The sequence below is a fragment of the Muscardinus avellanarius genome (genome assembly GCF_963383645.1).
Source record: "Muscardinus avellanarius genome assembly, chromosome: 12".
NCBI lineage: Eukaryota > Metazoa > Chordata > Mammalia > Rodentia > Gliridae > Muscardinus > Muscardinus avellanarius.
In genome coordinates, this window is record NC_137798.1 from 94,071,158 (window position 1) to 94,092,065 (window position 20,908).

At 46.5% G+C, this 20,908-nt stretch overlaps 1 protein-coding gene across 1 annotated transcript; it reads left to right on the forward strand.

Moving 5' to 3' along the window:
- Window positions 1–11,360: 11,360 nt before the first annotated feature.
- CALM1 (calmodulin 1) lies at window positions 11,361–15,474 on the forward strand (the record flags this gene model as incomplete). The annotated part of the gene is made up of 4 exons (XM_080707847.1): window positions 11,361–11,430; window positions 14,369–14,475; window positions 14,888–15,023; window positions 15,189–15,474. 4 exons carry the CDS (start codon window positions 11,361–11,363, stop codon window positions 15,215–15,217), a joined length of 342 nt encoding a protein of 113 aa, XP_080563973.1. The 3' UTR covers window positions 15,218–15,474.
- Window positions 15,475–20,908: the final 5,434 nt, after the last annotated feature.

Here is a 20,908-nt window from a genome sequence, read left to right on the forward strand (position 1 = left end):
TCAGCCATCCAGCCATGAAGCCTAGAAGTGGTTTATTAGACTGTGACTCAGAGTCTCTACTTAGAATGAATAAAATGTAAGATGTAGCTTCACTGGATTTATTTATTTGTTTATTGTGATGCTGGGGACTGAACCCAGGGAAACCTACCTCTGCGTGACACCCCCGGCCCTTTTTTATTTGATGTCGAAACAGGATCTCCAGCCGTTGCTCAGAGTCTTGCTGTGTGTTGCTGAGGCTGTCCGCGAAGATTGCGATCCTCCTGTCTCACCGTCCCAAATACCTCGCCACTGCACCTGGCTTCACTGGATTCATTTTTCTATTTAAGTACAACTTCTCTTTGGTCATAGTTTCTTCATTACAAGAAGCAAGGGATGAATCCAGAGAATTGCCAAAGAAGAATCAGCCCACCCAGGTGTGCACGTGCTCAGAGCTGCAGAGGGTACAGGTCACAATCAACACGAGGACAGCCCAGCACCGTCCTGAGGAGATCTGGCCTGTCACCAAGTCCAGGAAGCTGACTAAGGTGGTAGTTTATTGTTAAAGCAAAGGACTTCCTTTCCCTTTTCTATTTTAGACGCGTTGCTGCTAATAACCTGTCTAGTTCCAGGAGTATATGAGCTCAATACTAATCAATTAAATAGTCTATTGGTATCTATTGGGTCAGTACTATGAGTTCAAAGAATATAAGCTGGTGACTACTATACTGTCCCACTGAGAAAAGATACTTGAAAAGAACAGGGCATGCCTGTAATCTCAGCCGCTCAGGAGACTGAGGCAGGAAGATCACAAATTCGAGGTCAGCCTGGGCAACCTAGCAAGACTCTGTCTCAAAATAAAACACAACTTAAAAAGGTCTGGGGGCAGAGCTCAGTGATACGGCACCCCTGGGTTCCATTCTCCAGTACTAAGAAACAAGAGCTGGAGAACAAGAGCTGTAGGAATTCAGGAGGGAGGAAGTTCATTTGGAACTGTGGTAACCAGGGGAGTTTGAAAGGTGTGCTATATATGATCTATAGGACTCAGGTGGGGAAGAGATGGGCAGGCATTTGGGTACCACGAATAGCACGGGAAAGCCAATGAATGGAGAGGGCATACAGAATTCATATCTGTAGAGAACAGAAGACAGTGCTGGCAAACAAGTAGAATGATAAACCGTGGAAGAGGTTTGAAAGTGAGGCGCAAGGACTGCCGGCACTGGGGAGCCACGAGGGCTTTTGTGCAGGGTTCTGACATGTTGAAACTAATCTGGTGGGTTGTGTGATCTGTGGATCAGAAGAGAACACAGTTCCTTGGGGTCAACAAAGAATCATGGATGTAGTATTGAAAATTTTGGGATCCTCGACGTTACTGATCCAAGCAAACATGGATGTTTCTTTCCTCTTTAGAAATCTCTAGGGCTGGGGATATACGGCAGCGGTAGAGTGCTTGCCTGGTATGCGTGAGGCCCTGGATTTGATCCCCAGCACTGCAGAACAAAACAAGATCAACAAAACACTCCGGATTGGTGCTGTCCGATAAAACCGCCTGCAGTGACGCACACGTGCTATGCTGTCCAATATGGTAAGAGCTAGCCCGGCGGGCCTACTGAGCACTTAAAATGTGCATAACTCAACTAAGAAGCTCAATGATTAATTTTGACTTTAATAGCTACCCATGAGTAGTGGCTACTGTAACGGACCGCATAGCTCTAGAAGGCGGGACAAAGCCTATTCATTATGATAGGCAACTAAACCACACAGTCATTACCCATATTTTAAGTGTACTATGATTGGTGAGGTCAGTTCTATGACGGACTCCATAGTCAGCTTCAGTTTATCTGACTTATCATTACTGCCCAGCTTTCTGCATATGCAGACCTCCGTGAGAGTACCAATATGTGCCAATCGCTGGCTGCTCGACAGGCAAAGCGAATCACCCTCAAACCCGCCGTTCCAGCTTACCACTGTGGCTCCAGATCCCGCACCCCAAGGGTCGTTAGATCATTTATAAAGCTAACTGCACGTCTTAGATCTGCTTCAGGGTTTGACCTCCACTCTGGCACATACAGTAGAAAGAGGAAGTTGCTGGCCATCGTTTAATGCTCACCAGAGTGACTTCTGCACTTGGCTTTTGAGTTATTAGGAAGCCAGGAACCAACCCACACCTGTAATCCCATCCCAATACTTAGGAGGCTGAGACAGGAGGGTTGCAGATTCGAGGACAGTCTTGGCAAGTCAGCGAGGCCCTTACTTTAGCAAGGCCTTGTTTCAAAATAAAAGAAAGAGTGGGGGTGTAGCTCAGGGAGAAAAAATAAAAGAATATATTGCTCAATAGCTACATTTCAAAAACCAAGTTGAATTCAGTGTAAACATCTAACGAACAAAACTATAATCTTATCCCATTGGGCATTTTAGTCTGAATTCACATACCAGTCCACCGGCTCCCCTGGTATAAGAGTTCATGGAGTTAATGAAGTCCAAGTCATGGGTCCAGTTTTATTAATGGCAAATTACTGCACTCTGTTCTGGTCCTCCGTGCCTGATATCAACCGGCTGCGTTGCCTATTCATGGCCGTGGTTACAGGGGGCCTGGCCACACAGGGGACAGCTGAGTGCGAATCCATTGCTTTGCCTTGTTAGTGGAGGGCAAGATGTGCTCTCCACTATACACAGGAAAGGCTTTTCACAGACCAAGAGTGAGCACGCAACGCAAGGTGGATGTGCTGTTTGGAAACAGTGCATGTTAGGCCTGAGCGCACTGGTGATCTTTGCGAGCGGAGATAGACAACAGGTAAGTCAGCCTGGCTATGGCTCACTGAAAATCACGGGGCGCTAAATAGGTACCCTACCCGCCGCGATTGATCATGTTTAGTCATGGCTAACACTTGCTTATTATGTTCCGATGGTAACATTTTCCATTTTAAATGTAATATAAGAATGCTCCCTCTACTCTTGACCTAGAAGATTTTTTTTTGTTAAAGATAACAAAAACAAAGAGACAGCAAAATTTTAAATGGAAAACCAATGAGGTAAAGTGTTTTGTTTGTTGATAAAGATGGTAAGTTGTCATAATAATCTTGTGTGAAATTGAACGAAAGGTAAATTTATACACAAATAGCAAAACTTGGTTCTGGCAATGACTGGGGATGGAGAGTGGGGAGAATCCCAGAGGCTGAGACTCATCTAAGGGCTTCTGGGGTAGAGAAGGGAGCTGGGGATGAGGGAGAGGTAGGAGACAAGATTTTTTTCCTCTGAAAAAGAGCTCAGGATGTGGGCGCCAGTTTTGGGAGTATACATTTCTTGAGGAATATCCTCTGATAATCCAGCCACGAAGACACAACTGACTATAGTTGTACCCTGTGAGTGATTTAGGTTGGCTATTTACTGTTAAACCAACCAACCATCTCTGTCTCACTCTCCCTTCTTCCTCTCTCTTTCTCACACACATACACACAGTCATTTTTCTCAAAGAGAATGCATGTAAGTATTCTTACTTTGCTGTGTTCATGGTGCTCAGAAAAGTGTGAGGTACAATGAATAATATTCAGATAGAGCCTTATTCTAAGGCAGATTTAAGTATGCAAATATATTCTACAAATAGATGATAATAAAAGGACTATCCATCTTCATTTTTCTCTCAGTACCGGAGATTGAACCCAGAGCTTTATATCCTAGTCAAGTGCCCTACCACTGGACTACACCCCCAGTTTAATACCTGTTTTCTGTGAATCAGCCTTTTATTTGTGTGTGTTCTAGGGATCAGAGTCAGGGATACGCTACCTCCGAGCTATGACAGTGGTTCCTTCCAGGTTTTATTTTGAAGTAGGGTCTCGCTAAGTTGCTGAATCTGGCCTCAAACCTTCAATCTTCTGGTCTCAGCCTCCCAAGTCCTGGGATTCCAGGCATGTACCACCACATCCAGCTTAATTAATGTCTTAAAATTGGGGTTTTGCTTCAGGAACAATTTTGCAAAAGACAAATTTGAAATACCTACCCCTAGGGAGACAGGATGGTCTAAGAAACACAGGCCTGGGGTGAGGGATCATGAGCCGCCTCTTTCCACGAAAGGTGAAGTTGGCAAGTGGGTGTGTGGTGGCAAACAGATCTCCTCACTAAGCTTCCGGGCCTCAGAGGCAAAGCGAGACTGGGCCTGCAGTTAGAAAGAAGGCATCACAGAGTCAATGTTTTGCTTTGGGTTTTCTCTCTCACACACTATGTTCTTTGTGTGGGAGACGTAGCCATTACTATATTCCTTGAGTAAAAAGTATCTCTGTAAAAACCAAGTTTTAATTGGGGGTTGGTTAACAGGATGGAATCCAGCGGCCTGTTAACTCTGAGCTACACCTCCAGCCTTGTTCTTTTGGTATTGACGGCTGAACCCAGAGACATTCTATTTCCCAGCCACACCTCTAGCCTTTTTTATTATTTGTTTTGAATCAAGGTCTCATTAGGTTGTTGGGAGTCTCACTAAGTTCCTGAGGCTGACCTTGATCCTGTGATCCTCCTGTCTCAGCCTCCTAAATACTGGGATTACAGGTGTGCATCACCACACCCAGCTACCAATGTTTAATTTTAGTCTTTGAACTTCTCCTTCCTGCTCAATTACATTAAAAATAAGTTCTATTAGTTTGGGAGATAAATATGCTCTGATGCCTAAGTGCCTGGGTTCTTGGCTAGATGCTTGGGACCCACCACTTCAACTGGACAAGCCTCTGGATTGCTCAGTGCCCCAGTTTTCTCATAAAGATAAAAATGGTACCCACCTCACAGGATGAGTACGAGAATTAAATAACGTGTCAATAACAGGGCCTGGCCATAGTTGACAGTAAATATTACTTTCCATTTCTCCATTCCTCATCTTTAATATATGTATATTTTTGTGTGCATATACACATGTGACACATATGTAAGGCACGTACATATGCATGCAGACACAGAGCTTAATAACTGAAATACATTTACCATTTAAGCTCAAACCTCCAGGTCTTGGGGTGGAACCCAGAGGCGTTCGACCTTCGAGCTACACCCCCTGCCCTATTTTTTATTCTTTACTTTGAAACAGGGTCTCACTAAGTTGCGGAGGGCCTCACTAAGTAGCTGAGGCTGGCCGTGAACCACGATCCTCCGGTCTCAGCCTCCCAAATGCTGGGATTACAAGCCTGTGCCACCATGCCTGGCCAAACCTCTTATTTTAATTATGGGTATGTTTCATTGTAACATCTGTGTTCTTTGTCAGTCTCAGAGAGGGGATATGATCTGGACAGTAACCGAATTGATAATAAATCCCAAGATTGCTAGCTTAGGGCTGCATTCTTTCTACTTTTACTTCATTGAGCATTATTTGATTTAAATAATTTCACATAGAATAACTTTTCTGAATATTACAGAATGTTCCACAAGCTTTTTGGTTCTCAAAAGTTATATGGCCGTAATGTGGCTTTTCCTGACTGCAGATCTCTTCATAAATTAGGAAGTTTATTGGTTTAAAGGAGTCTATTTGACATTGAAAACCCAGTGACTTTCTAAATAGAAGAATCTACTCTATGAAATAGACAGATCCTTAACATTGTACATTTAAACTTTTCAGATACCGATTTCACTGTTATATAACCTAATAGCAGAGCCCCTGAGCAAGGTCTCCAGCTCTATTTTACGCCTCCTCACTGACTCACGGTAGGATCTTGGGTAAGTCACTTGACCTTCTTAGGTTTCAGGGTGTCACACTAGCCATAAAACTGTGTAAAGCATGACCTCATTCCAAGCCCACTGCACTTGAAAGCTTAGATGTGCTTTGATACATTAAAGAATTACCAGAAGAGAACTCATTTGTAAAATAGAAAGAATCAGAAAAAATTTTTTTACAATTACAATTCCTAGATGTACAATTTTTAGCACGTAAAATTTCCAGGTATTTTATATGAATGGAATTGGGTTAAATAATAGAGGAAACATTATTTTAGAGAAAGATTGGTTTCAAAACCATAGATTGCAGCAATGTAACCAAAGTGATTCTAAGGAAGATTACTAGAAACGAAGGAGTCCTCAATAATTAAGCATATTTTATTACTAGGCCATTATTTCCCCCTTATACAATGCAAACCATGTTTCCATACGCATTTAGCTAACTACTCTATGAAAGGTCTGACAGAGAATACAAATTCATGGGAGGAAGTAGTTTTCATAATGAGTCTTGCCATTTAGACTTGTAACTCACTGGATTATTGAGTATTCTTTCCATTGACTTTGTATTCGTTCTTTTTCTCCTCCACGAGCATAAGAATATTATATTGGGGGGGGGGGTTGCAAGAGTCCTTCTAATCTGCAGACAGAAGGCAGCACGCTTCCCTGGCTTGTTGCTGCAGCCGGTTTTAAACAGCAGGTCCTCCCTCTCCCTGCATTCCAGAAGGAACTTCAGCCTCAATAATTCTCCGGAAGCTGACATCCGAGGTTATCCCAAGAAGTCCTGTGGCATTTGCGATGTGCCTGAACACTTTCTATTTTTTCCCCCACAGTACTGGGGACTGAACCCAGAGGCATTCCACCTCTGAGCTACACCCCCGGCCCTATTTTTTATTCTTTATTTTAAAACAGGGTCTCAGTAAATTGCAGAAGGCCTCACTAAGTAGCTGAGGCTGGCTGCAAACCTGTGATCGTCCTGTCTCAGCCTCCCAAGTACTGAGATTCCAAGCGTTGCCACCGCGCCCGGCTGACTTTCTATTCTTTCATAGCATCTGTTTTGCGGATTTTGTCAAAGTCAGAAAAAGCAAAGTCCTTTCTGGCAGAGCGCGTTAATCACACGCTTGCCTTATTCTCTGAAAGCATAAGCAGGTGATAACCTGCAACTTGCCCTGGTCCTGTAAACAAAAGATCAAATTCTGACTTCGGCCCGGGCAAGAAAAGAAACAGAAGCATCTTAGTCAGATTTTTGTAAGCCCTGGGCTTCAAATTCAGAACCAAAATTGTCTAGTTTACAGAGAAGTGGACAAGAGTAATAAATTAAGGATTGAAATATTATTTTAAGAATACAATTGAGATTGTAGGTTGAAGTACTGTCAGGTTCTATACTGGAGGCAATCGGCTGTATGTTCAGCTGTGGTCTAGGGGAGTTTAAATATCTCTTGTTTCTATGGATATATCAGTAAGAATCTGGTCTTTCTTAAGACCAGGAAAATTATGAAAAATTTAAAGCATGGGTTTTCATCTCTATAGAAGCCGCACAGATACATACATTTTAGCAAGACTGTAAAGCAAATACTTCATAGTATTTGCCAAAGGAAAGAGAACACACTGTAGGAAAGAAATATTCGGGCTTCCTAAAAAATTGACTGAAAACATAAATACATTAAAATAAGACTGGTGTAGCATATGAACATGACACAGATTTAGCAACCGAGCCTATATAATACGCCTTAGCTAGTTCTCCAAAATTCCCGAAGGGGAAAAATTCGACCAGTTTCTTTGGCGAGGCCAACCACCTGGGCCCCTGCAGCAGACAGACCCCTCTCCTGGGCAGCTGAAGGCCAGCGGCCCCTTCCTCGGCCCCACCTCCTGCCCGCAGCCCCTCCAACTGGAGGGGGCCTTCTGGGAACCCGAGGGCCGGGGGCCGCGCGACCCCGGGGCTCCGGCAGGTGGGAGGGGTCGCACAGGGGGGGTCTGTGGGTGAGGAGGCCTCCCCCAGGCCACGTGAGCAGGCGGCCGGTCACCGGGCGGGGCCTGGAGGACTCGGGCGCCCCCGGCCCGGGCTCCGGCTGGGGGCGGGGCGGCCACGCAGGGCGGGGCGGGCGGGGCGGGGCCAGGGCCAGGCCCGGGGGCGGGGCCAGGGCTAGGTCCGGGGCCGCAGCACCGCCCCGCGCGAGGCGGCGCCGCCGCGGCGGAGGGATACGGCGCGCCGTATATAAAGCGCGGCGCTCCGGCTCGCGCTCCGGCAGTGGTGCGGGACCTCGCGGACGCGGCGCCGTTACTCGCAGTCGGGCGGCGGCGCAGCGGCGGCGGCTCCTCGCACAGCGCACCGCGCTCGGCAGCAGCAGCAGCACAGCGGAGGCGGCCCGCGGCCCGGCCCTGCCGTGCACCCCCTGCGCCCTCCGCTCGCCCGCCCTTCGCGCTCACCATGGTAGGTCGCGAGCGGCCGGTGCCCGCGCAGCAGCTGCCCAGGACGGCTCCCCAGACCTCCAGTCCATTCGTACTCCTTCGCCCCGGGCGGCCGCGGCTGCACAGGATGCGCGGGGCGGCGCGGGGCGCGCTCGGCCGGGACCTCCTCCGCGCCGGCGCCGGGGCCGGACTTGGCCGTGAGCGGCCGCGGCCGGGGCCTTCCGCGCCGCCCCTCCCCCAGCCCGCAGCCGGCCGGCCGGGCGGGGCGGCCGCGACCCTCGGCGGGCGCGAAGGTGCGGCCCGGAGAATGAATGGGCCGGCGCGGGCCAAGGGCGCCCGACCCCCCGGCCGGCCTGGGGGCGCGGCGGGCGTGGGCGAGGAAGGAGCCGGGCGGGCGGGCGGGGGCAGGAAGGGCGGTGGGCGCGGGCGGCGGAAGCGGGCGGCGGGCGGGGCTGCGGGCGGCGGGCGCGTGTCCCGTCCGCGCGGCGCCCCGGTTCTCCGGGAGGCCCCCTCCCGCGGGAGGCGCTCCGCTCGCGCTAATTGGGGCGGGGGGGCGGGGGAGGAGGGAGCTGGCGCGCGGCTCGTTTCCATTAGAGACGCAAAGTTTCTGCGCCGGGAGGAGGCGGCGCGGAGGGCTCGCCGCCGCGGGGAGCAGGAGCGGGTGCGGGGCGGCGGCGGCCCGGGGGCGCGCCCCGCCCGCCGCGGAGTCCCCGGCCCCGCCGCCTCCCGGGCCGCAGGGAGATGCTCGCCACGCTTCTGCAGCCTCTCGGTTGCCAGATGCCCCGTGCGCCTTCTGGGTGTGCTGTGCACAGCCCCCTTCCTCCCTTGGCGGCAGGGCTGACATCACCGGTTTTCTGGCTTGGCGGGGTGGTGGTTCCCGGCAGGGTTCTGGAACGCCTTTGCGTCCAAGGCCCACAGGATTTGGGGGAAAGGGATTTTGCTGTCAGGAAAGTGGCTGTTTTTGATAACCCTGTAACACGAGAGTTTGCCTGGACTGTTCTCAGCAAGGTGACAATTTCTCCGTGAGGTGTGGCAGCGCTTCCTGTTGTACAAGACAGATACTGTCCTGACATTACATAAATCATCCTGTCTCCTTCATTTGATTTAAAGAAAGTAGTTTGCAGTGACTTGGGTAGAAGGGAAGGAAAACTTGTAAACAACCAAAAGCACTCCCCCCAGTTGACATATTGGGACAGGGACACCGTTCTTACTGTTAAAGTTTCCGTATAAGAGGATAAACTGTACCACCATCCTATTTCTTTTAGGATTTATTTTGTAACTGGCTTCATTAGATGTCCTTCATTTCAAAAAAAAAAAAAACAAAACATTAGCTTTCTTTGAGATCTCACATTCCCTTGGCTGGAGGCAAAGGTTCAGTATTGCAGACCAAATGTTAAGTGAGAATTACCTAGGTGACCATTATCACCGAAAATAAAGTGTTGATTGTGAGCAGTTCTGTCATTCTTAAGGTAAATACCAGTAACTACTGCTTTTCACCAGAAAAGAGGGACATAGTGTCATTGTGTAGTTTTCTGTGTACTTAATTTTTACACCACCACTGCTGTAAGGTTATTCCATTTATTTTCAAACTTCTGAATCAGGATAATTTGACCAAAGGCATTAGCCACTGTAAATGGTAAGCTTTTAACAAATAACTGCCTAATTTAAGTGATTGGAAAGCACTTATTACATGGGAGTGAAGCTGGTGGGGTAACCCATTGATGGATATTTATTTTTCCACTTAATTGTTTCTCATAAAATGGATATAAAAGCCTGTTAATCCAACCCAATGCTGTTATGTAACGCTAGTTGGAGATTTCCAGAGCCCAAAGCAATGCGCAAGGTGCGCTCAAAGCCTGCCCCTGGACAGGATCCTGGTCCTGGCTGCGGTGGCACAACGCCTGGCCGTGTCCCTTGGATGGAAGCAGGGACTGCAGTATCCATGGCGCAGTAGGTGGCGCTCTTCTTTCTCAGCCTGCAGCTGCTGTTTCCGTGCTGTGGGGCCTTTTGCCACTAGAGGTGCCATTTTTCACCTTATGAGCTGACCCCACCTCGCCAGATCTCCAGAGCATGGATGTCGTTCTTTGTTGCTAAATAACAGGAGGGTTTCCTCTGTTCTCAACACCTTCACTGCTAATGATTTCAAATGGTACTTCGTTTTTTTGAAGATTGACTTTTGAAAGGTTCAGTATTAAAAGCATAATAAAAACTGGGTTGATGTCAACCAAACTGGCAGATTGAATTATAACCTTTTCTTTTTCCATACAGGCTGATCAGCTGACTGAAGAACAGATTGCTGGTAAGTTGACAGCTCTAGGAGTCCTTAGAGGGCTGGGACAGGGCTCTGACTCAGTTTTGGTGACTCCCCTGTCCCTTCCCCCCTCCAGTCTGAGCAGTTTTCTAAGAATTTATTTGAAGTAAAACAGTAAGCAGAAACATTTAGGTCAGGTGTTATTCCTGGCCAGTCTGTCAAGGATTACGTGGAAGGAGGTGGCGCTGAGTTCCTACTTGTTACGCACTGGAGCATCTGACTGTGCTTAACCCCCTGCACAGCTTTGCCAATAATGAGGCTGCTCCGCACTGCTACTCAGATTGAATTTACAGGTCTTTTAGTAACCTACCTTAAAAGCGTTTGGTGGATATGCTAAAGTACGCAGGAATGGTTGAAAACGAGTGTTAGGATCACTGTATTGGTTGGGAAGTGAGTTACCTTAGTTCAGATTTTAGCTTTTTAATATTTCCTAGAGTACTTGTTTTGAGATGGTTTCTCTTTAGGAAACCAGAAATTCTGCTGAAATACTTTGCATGCTGGTCACATGGGAATGTATGTTTTCTGTTAACTTTTTGTTTTCTGTTAACTTTTCATGTTGCTTTGAAACAAGGTAGCTGTAGAAATTTAACATGTAAATAGGTTTTAAAAGATCGTGTGGACCAATTTTGGGCCAGATTGAATTTAGGACTAGTTGCGTTCCACCTTACTCTTTCTTTTAAAATATAACTACAGGTGGTTTAATGGAACTGGTTACCAGGAGCAGTGTTGGCTTATGCGCTGCTGCCTGAAGGCCAGACCAGTACTATTGTCTTTAGTCGATAAAGACCAGGTGGTTTCTGATAACTTACTCAACTTGGATGGCTTGCGTTGGCAAGCCCCAAGGAAGTGTGTATTGTGACTGAGTTTGATAAAGACATTTGATCAAAAGGGTAAACTTTTGTTTTCAGAATTCAAGGAAGCTTTCTCCCTATTCGATAAAGATGGTGATGGCACCATTACAACGAAGGAACTTGGAACTGTCATGAGGTCACTGGGTCAAAACCCAACAGAAGCTGAATTGCAGGATATGATCAACGAGGTGGATGCTGACGGTAAGGGCATTAACTGTGAACGAGTGCCAGGGTTGTGTAATTCAAAAGATTATCTTTCAGGTCCCCAGAGCAAAGCAAATGTGCAAAGTTTGTTTCTGTGGTTGCCTTACAGCCACTGACATTAAAACAAGATTATGGACCTGCTGTTTCCCTGCTTACTGTCCAGAATGTTTCCTGGATCTGATGACTGTATTGTTCTTTTTTGCTTGCCATGAGGTACAGCGCAGATTTTTTTTTTTTTTTTTTTTTTTTTTTTTTTTTTTGTGGTACTGGGGATGGAACCCTTCTACCTCCAGGCTACACTCCCAGACCTATTTTATATTTTTATTTGGAAACAGGGTCTCTTAAGCCAGCGAGGGGCTTCGAACCTGCGTGATCCTCCTGTCTCTGCCTCCCAAGCACAGGGATTACAAGTGTGTGCCACCACGCCCGGCCCAGCTCAGATCTTTTACCAACTGTCCCATGAGTGCATTGAGTTCTGTGGGGAAAGTAAAAATAAATAGCCATAGGATCTGCTTTTGAGAAGCTTATTGTCTCTGTCAGGAGAAACCCTCCAGTTTAGTGGGTGAAGATCACTCAAGTGCAGTAGGTGAGGAAGTTAACACAGGACTGAGCTGTTTGTGTTTGCTGAAGAGAATCACGTGAGGCTTGGAGGTGGGGTACGCGAGACCTACAGGGAATAGGTCTGCAGAACCTAAGAATGGGATAAGGTGCGGAGCCAGAAGGCGCCAGCAGTCGCCCTATAGCAGTGGGTTAGCCATTCCCTCAGATGCTACAGCGTGGCCCTTAGAGACTGCATTGCTCACCTCTGTCAGAAATGGGGTTTGAGGGCCCTTGGAGTGACCCATGTATTTTTGTAAATCCCATACATGTACCTAATGTATTATGTAAGATTGTGGAATATAATCGCTTTTATAAGATGGATGAAGATTAAGGTAGAGATTTCACTTTATAGACGATTGGCCTGATAGTAGGGGTTTAGAAGAAAACATCACCATAAAGTGACACAATAGAATTACACCTGTCACAGACATTTAGAAGCAGACTTGGTTCAACTCTTGGACAAAGCATTTCTCTGCCTATTAGAGCTGCTTCTAAAGATTGTTTTCTTTTTTAGAAAAACTGTTTATAGTTGTGTCTAGTTTGGCTGCTAAGCTGCTGAGCCATCTGGGAGCATGGGGTTGCCCCTCCAGTTTGTGTAGGCTTGGAGGTGGAAGGAGCATATTTGACCCTCAAATCGCATGAAACGAAATGAGGGATGAGAGGTTGTGTCAAGCTAAGTCGTGATTAGCGCTGAATAAACGTGATGGTGTATAACGGCATCATTGCATGGTTGTGAAGTAGCACTTCATATTATTTTAAAATTTTAGAGGCCAAGAAGACTTGAAGGAATCTCTTAATTGTGTGTGTGTATCAAATCAGGGCCTTGTGCATGATAGGCAAGCACTCTACTACTTAGCTATATCCCTAGCCCCAGAATTAACTCTGTGTGGGTTTTTTTGTTTTGTTTTGTTTTGTTTTGTTTTGTTTTTTTTTGGTAGTACTGGGGTTCCTGGAAGCCCTTCTACCTACGGGCTACACTCCCAGACCTATTTTTGCATTTTTATTTGGAAACAGGGTCTCCTAAGCCAGCACACGTGGCTGGCTTCGAACCTGCGCGATCCTCCTGTCTCCGTCTCCCAAGCGCAGGGATTACAAGCGTGCGCCACCACGCCCGGCGAGTTAACTGTTTTGAAGATACTGATGCAACCGGCATGGTGATTAATGCTTGTATTCCCAGTACATGGGAGGCTGAGACAGGAGGATTGCAGGTATAGCTCGGAGGTAGAATGCCCCTGGGTCAATCTCCAATACCAAAAAAAAATTTTTTTTAAATACTGGTGAAATTAGTAACTTAATCTGAGGAATTTTTTTTCCTAATTTGTTTTCAGCTCAATTCAAGTTGACAGGGATAGTCTGAAGGCTTGTCTTTGCAGGCATTTATCTCTTAATTCTAGAGGAGTTGTTTGGAAGACTGGCCACAGAGTGGATTCTTGTGACTATTCTATATGTTAGTAGTCGACTGTGAAAATGCTTCTGAATTATTCTATTGGGAAAAAGATACTGATTTGGAGGATAGGGCTGAAGCTTGGTGTGGTATACATGCGCGTGGCCCTGGATTCAATCCCAGCACAAAACAGAACAAACAAAAAACTGATTTGGGCAGAAAAATGAATATGCACTTTACACTGTGGCTGAGAAATGTAGCTGGAGAAGACTGACTCATGGCATAACAGCTTTTCCCACTCTCAAGTTTTGTTGGTTTTGTTTTTTTGTTTTGCAGTCCCATGGATTGAATTCAGGCATTCTATCTCCGAGTTACACCCCAGCCCTATATTTTATTCTTTATTTTGAAACGGGGCCTCACTAAATAGCTGAGTTGGGCCTTGAGCCTGCAATCCTCCTGTCTCAGTCTCCCTAGCAATGGGATTGCAATTGTGTGCGCCACCACACCTGGCCACTGTCAGATTCTTTTTCTTTTAAAGTAGTGAGTATGTTACTGGCATCACTAGCCAAGGTAATGTTAGAACGGAGTGATCTTCCTGGCTCTGTGTACATAACCCAGTGTTTCCCTTGCGTGTGGGAAGCTTGTGGTGTGAGCTGCTTTCCCTTGAACTGTCCAGCTCCTTTGGGTGGTCTGAATGGCAGAAGTGCGCTCTTTGTAGTTTTCATTTTTCAGTGTTGTTTTGGGCACTCATGATTAGTTTTGTTTTGAGTCATGTGAAATTGCTCTGTGAAAGAAGTAGAACATTTAAGATCTACAAAAGGTTGACCTTAATACAATAACTTGTCACTTTGTTCTAGCGGGTTCTTACTTAATTCCAGTAGTGTTCCCAAATTACTGCTACAAAGTAGTGTTAACACAGTCCTTATCTTACATGAGCTTTTGTTTTTTGAGGTAATGGCACCATTGACTTCCCAGAATTTTTGACTATGATGGCTAGAAAAATGAAAGATACAGATAGCGAAGAAGAAATCCGTGAGGCATTCCGAGTCTTTGACAAGGTAAGCCTGCATCTGCGTTGTATCTGGTACATAAGTGTGACTTTTTGGCTTTCTCCTCTGAAAACCGTAGCAGTTGGTTAGGGGCAGAACACTTGTCCTGCTGCCTTAGCCTCTGATCTCACTTCCAAATGTCCTGACTTCATTAGTAACTTGATTATAACAGAGAAGGCATAATAGGAATTTTGAATCAGCTTTCTTGATTATTTTAGTATCCGTTACTGGGGGGGAAAAAAACCCCAAAAACCAAAATTCCCTCACATTTTCTGTGTAAATTGACTTCCTGTATTTAGTAGGTAGAGGTGGGAACTGGAGATGAAAGTGCTGGTGTAAGAGCAGAGTTGGCAGTCGCGTGAGAGGGGCCATCAAAGCCCCACTTCCCATGCCAGTATCTAACATTACCGCATGTTCACAGGATGGAAATGGTTACATCAGTGCAGCAGAGCTACGTCACGTCATGACAAACTTAGGAGAAAAACTAACAGACGAAGAAGTAGATGAAATGATCAGAGAAGCAGATATTGATGGAGACGGACAAGTCAACTATGAAGGTAGAGCACTAAGTGTCTTTGGCTTAGTTTTTAATAGTCATTAAGATCTATAAACAATGAACTGTTGTCTAAACATTTGTTGATTTTATTGTGTACACAGCATAGCTGTGTTTATTAAAGCTGCTTTGGAAGATAACCGAAAGTTATGATTATTTGTCTTTTCAGAATTCGTACAGATGATGACTGCAAAATGAAGAACTACTTTCAACTACTTTTTCCCCCCTCTAGAAGAATCAAATTGAATCTTTTACTTACCTCTTGCAAAAAAAAAAAAGAAAAAAGTTCATTTATTCATTCTGTTTCTATATAGCAAAACTGAATGTCAAAAGTACCTTCTGTCCACACACACAAAATCTGCATGTATTGGTTGGTGGTCCTGTCCCCTACAGATCAAGCTACACACCAGTTTTACGATATAAATACTTGTACTACCTTGATAAGGAAGCACTTAGTGGACTCCTTAACGTTCCATTTGCTAACGATTAATACACTGTTTGGGCTGGCCAGTTTTTCATGCATGCAGCTTGATGATTGAGCACAGTCAGGCATTTGTATTAAAACCAAAAAATGAAAAACAAATTTCAAACCTACTCGGGTGGGTTCCAGTTCAATTAGTATAAATTGTCCTAACTGGTTTACTGAAAACAAACACATTAAAATTGGTTTACCTCAGGGCGATGTGCGGAAGATGGGTGAAGGCTAAAGCGTTGAGGCGGAGCCCTAGTAGGACACTCCTGTACTTGCATGTGCTCCGACCCGAGGTGGCAGTGGCCCACCGGCGGCATGCCCGCACCTGTCGGGTTAGTGCTGTGTTGTGTTAGAATGAAATGGGTGTCAGGCTGTCACCGCTCACACAAATTTTTAATAAGAAATCTTTATCAAGGGAGCATCTTTGGACTCTCTGTTTTTAAAACCTTCTGAACCGTGACTTGGAGCCGGCAGAGTAGGCTGTGGCTGTGGACTTCAGCACAACCATCAACATTGCTGTTCAAGAAATTAAAATTTACGTCCATTCCAAGTTGTAAATGCTAGTTTTTTTTTTTTTTCCAATAAAAAGACCATTAACTTAAAGTGGTGTTAAATGCTTTGTAAAGCTGAGATCTGAAGGGGGACAAGGCAGTTGCAGGGGAGCAGTGTACATTTAAACGCCCACAGCCCAGCATTGGGTTCCCTCTCCCGAGAGCCCAGCACCAGCCTCAGCCTAAGACCTTGCCTGAACAGGCAGATACCGATTGCTTTGTCATACGTAGGGACATATAAGTCTAGTTGCATTTTCTCTGGGGGGAGGGGGGAGGCAAATTGTGGTAATTTTATGATCTATTCGGGTGGTAGACCTTAACGAAGGAAAACAGTTTCTCTAGCATGTATTTAGGGGTTCTCAATTGTGCTGCTGATAACCTGTTTTATGTAACTACTTGAGACCATCTGTGCAAGAGACATGATTTAGTGTGTCTGTAACTCAATCCTCACTGTGTGGTAGAAGCAGTAGTCCTTTTCAAAGCCAGTCTCTTCATGCCTAAAAGACACTACCAGTCACCTTTGATTCAGTTTTTAACTTAGGTCTATACTCAACCTTATCCTCTTTTTACTTTTTTAAGTTGACCCCCTCCCCTCCACCAGTAGAACTAATGCTAAGCCTCCAGCCTGAAAGTAAAAGTCCAGCCCTGAGTGAATTTCGTGTCTAATTATAACCTGTAACCAAAACTCAAGACATGCTGGTACTGATCTTTGCAGTGGGATCAGTCCACTTAAAAGCCCCCTTGGAAGCATCCTGCGCTTGGTGTAGAGATCTTTTTTGGAATGAAGGCTTGAGCATTTTTTGGGATGTTAGCTGGTTGTATCTCATTAGTGAGATGTGGGTCCTCCGTGTCAGTGTGGGTGGTTTTAATTTGCCAGGGAATGCAGCAGGCTGCTAGCGAGGCTGTGAGGGGCTCTTGGCAGCCAAACGGGTGCATTTAGGGCAGGTTTACGGAGACCCTTGGCTTCTTCCTCTCCTACTCCCTGTCTTTCTGGCATCTTGTAGCTGTTAGGTTTTTTGCCAGAGGGGTGGGTCTGAGCAGTGGAGAGGACACTGCCCATCCATCCGCATTGCTGCTGGTCCTTGGCCCGCCCGGTGGTGGTGATGGAGGTTGGCTTCGTGAACTAAGGGTTGGCTTTTGTAACTCCTGATTCTGCAAGGAACACCTAAGGAGACCCTGGATTTCTCTTCTGGTGGGAGAGGGAGTGCCGAGGGCTTCTGGTTTGAATAACTAGGTAACCTGGTTGTTTTCCTGTACTGAGGTCAGATGGCCTGATTGTTGATCCAGTCTCAGGCCCGCAGTCATGACCTCTTGGTAGTTTCACAGAGGGTTGGGAGGTGACTTACCTCCTATCTTACCCTTTCACCAAGTCTTTCTAGAAGCTGGGTGGACTCCATTTTAACAGTCCCACAGCCTCTCCTAAAAGACTACCTTTGAAACAGGATTCTTGAGTGGCCAGGGTCCTGCATGGGAACCAGAAACCCTGCTCCCCAGGGACTGCTGTTTGGTTTGGAACAGAGATGAGACGAAGTCCACTGTAGCCTTTGCCCCGGCATTGAGGAGCATGGCCAGCCCAGGGGTTGGCCATCAGCAGTCTGTGTGAGTTTGGGAGGAGAGGGCTTGGCGTCACGACGGTACCCTTGAAGTTGGGTAGCACCTTCCTGTAAACTGCTCCTACTTCTAACTACTCTATAAATATATACATATATTTATATATATAAAGTGACTAGTTTAACTGGCATCCTGCTTTAGCCTGAGACTTGCCATAAGAAACTGCTGAGTACTTGGCAAACCCTTTCATAGTTTCGTTCTCCATCTGTTCGGGTAGGTGTTGAGCAGAGGCGAGCGGATCTCATACTTCACATGGGCTTTTGATGCACTGTTGCCAGGGAAGGCTTTTTCTGATTTTTTGACAAATTTTTGCACACTTTAATTGGTGTCTTTGGGCAACTTAAACACATTGAAGATGAGCTATTGTACATATTTTTATATTCTCTTTATAAATGCATGTCCGACTGTACTTGTAACAATATTGTAATGAATGGCTGTCCGGTAGGCCTAGCTCTGCTGTCACACCAGAGGAATAGCATATTACTAGCCCCTCAGCATCCTGGGAACTTCTTCCTGAACAAAGAATGTAAATTTGGTCAAGTCTACTCTTCAACTATTTTAACCATTGGAATTATTTATTGTATATCCTAAATATATTTATCCTTTTGGCAGTGATAGATTTCCACTAATGTGTCTTAATCTATCCCTTTCACTGGCAGTGACTATTTCCCTTTTTTAAGCCCTTGAGGTTGTTCTGTAGGAGACAGAAATGGTTGCTGTCTCTCCCTTGGAGTGAGAAGGCAGTGGCATGGGTGGAGCGTGTGCTCTTTCTCCAGGTCTATTATACTGTTCATTAAACACTTCTGTAGCAAACACGGTGGTGGCTCTTTTGTGACCGAAGGTGCCCTTCACCACGGCTCTTTGAAGAGGAGATGTACTTGGACGTTTCTGTAAATCTTGAGATAAACTGTTTGGAGATTTAACCACCTCTCTGACGGGGGACCAACTCTATGGAAATTGTAAATAAGTTTTATTTATAAACCTGGCACTGTATTCAATAAACATTTCTGCAGCCTTTCATCTCTAACTGTGAACTGTGTAGGTTTTTAGCTCGCATGGCTTCTGATCCCTTTTGCTCCTTGAGCGAGAGAAGGCTGCCCTCGGACGGAGCCCCACGTCCGGCAGGTGAGCGGGACCACAAGTGCCACAGGCCCGTCTTACGGCACCCTCAAGTAGTTTGGGGTATCGGTTGCTGACATTTTAGCCACATTTCTTAGCCTGTTAGTATATCCATGCTTTATGTAGAAAATTTACACCATAGAGTAATTTCCCTTTGACCTTAATTCAATTGGGAGTTGTGTCCAAGGGCATTCCACATCTGAGCTGGTTTTCCCACTGCCCTCCCCTCCCCCAGTCCTTTTTATTTCTTTTTTTGTGGGGCTGGGGATTGGACCCAGGGGCCTTTTACCTCTGAGCCACGCCCTAGCCCTTTTTTATTTTCTGTCTCATAACAGTCTCAGCAAGTTGCTGAGGGTCTGGCCAAGTAGCTGAGTCTGGCCTCAAAACCTGTGAGCCTCCTGTCTAAGCCTCCCAAGTACTGGAATTATAGGTGTGTACCACCACACCCAGCTGATTTTTTTTGTGTGTGTGTGGGTGGAACCCAGGGGCTTTTCTACCTCTGGGCTGTATTCCCAGACCTATTTTATACTTTATTTGGAAACAGGGTCTCACTAAGTAGCTGGGGCTGGCTTTGAACCTGTGCAAGCCTCCTGTCTCAGCCTCCCAAGCGCTGGGATTACAAGCCTGTGCCACGACGCCCTGCTTAAGATGGGTTTTTTTTTTAAATGATGCACCTGTGTGCTGGCAGTCTCGTCTGGTTCCTCTCACGGCACAGAAGCAGTGAGAAGCTGAGAAGGAGGGAGCAGTCAGCAGTAAGCCCCCGCCTTGGCCAGAGGCCCGAGGCGTCTGCAGGAAGCGCTTAAAGAGGCCCCTTCTGAGGGTAGGGGCTGGGGCACGGGATGGAGACTCCGCCCGGGACAGACCCTCTGCTCTGAGACAGCCTGGCTTCCAGCTCTGTTCCTGTCCCTCTGTAGCTTTGGGCCACTAACCATCTCTGGGTCGGTTTCCTCTTTGGTAAAATAGTCAGCCTGCTGCCTTCTGCCGAGGCTTTCTAGGATTCTGACCAACCTGCCTTGGCATCCGGTGGTGTCTAAATTGAGCGAAATTGCAGCCTAAAAGGTGGGAGGCAAAGCTGAGTAGGAGCGCGTGTCCTTTGCGATGACAAATGGGACGTTAACACGCTCAGCAGCTCCACGCTGGGGGTGGAGTGGAGGTGAAGCTCGCTCTTAAGACCGTGATGTAATACGGAACCTGGGGCAGAAAAAACGGCCCGCTAAATGACTTCCATTCTCCTCCCCAGATGGAAGTAGGAAGCTACCACTGGGCCTTGAAAGAGATCCAGCCCGAGTGACAGCAGCGTCTAGATTTCCCATTGGAGCTGAACACCCCGGCCCTGGGGGGCTGGAGCACCCAGTGAGTCAGGTTGCCTTAGAAGGAAATCAAACATAACGCTTTTTATAGCCTGGTGCTCCTCTCCCACTGCCCTTGCCCTCTGCCAGGGAGGGGGAGGCGGCAGCTCCCGCAGCCCGGTCCACGCCAGAGCTGACGCAGAGCCCACGCCGCCTGGCCCGCGTCCCATCTAGCAGATAGTGCCTGAGCTGGCTTAAAAAGGGGGGCAGTTTCCCTTCTAAGAATTGATTCGTCTGTGTGTCAGCAACCTTCGGGAGTGAGTGTGAGCTGACACATTCAGATAGGATTTCAAAGGTCCCATCTTAAATTTTGTTTTCATTTTTTATAAAAAACAAAGGGGGAGCCGGGCGTGGTGGCACCCGCTTGTAATCCCTGCGATTGGGAGGCGGAGACAGGAGGATCGCGGTTTGCAGCCAGCCTCAGCTACTTAGTGAGGCCCTGTAGTCAAAATAAAGAATAAAAAATTGGTCTGGAAGTGGAGCTCAGAGTAATACCTTTGGGTTCATCTCACACACACACACACACACATACACACACACACACACGGAAATCTGGAGCTTCCTTTGGTAAGATTATTTCTTGAATATTTTGGTAGAGCATAATCTTTTTGTCCTGGCTGCGCAGAAGCATGTAGCATATAGAGTTTACTTTCATCAACATCATCATCATCATCATTATTATTATTATTATTATTATTTTATTATATTTTTTTGTGGTACTAAGAATTGAACCCAGAGACATTCTACTTCAAGCTACACCCTCAAACTGATTTTATTTCTTGTTTGG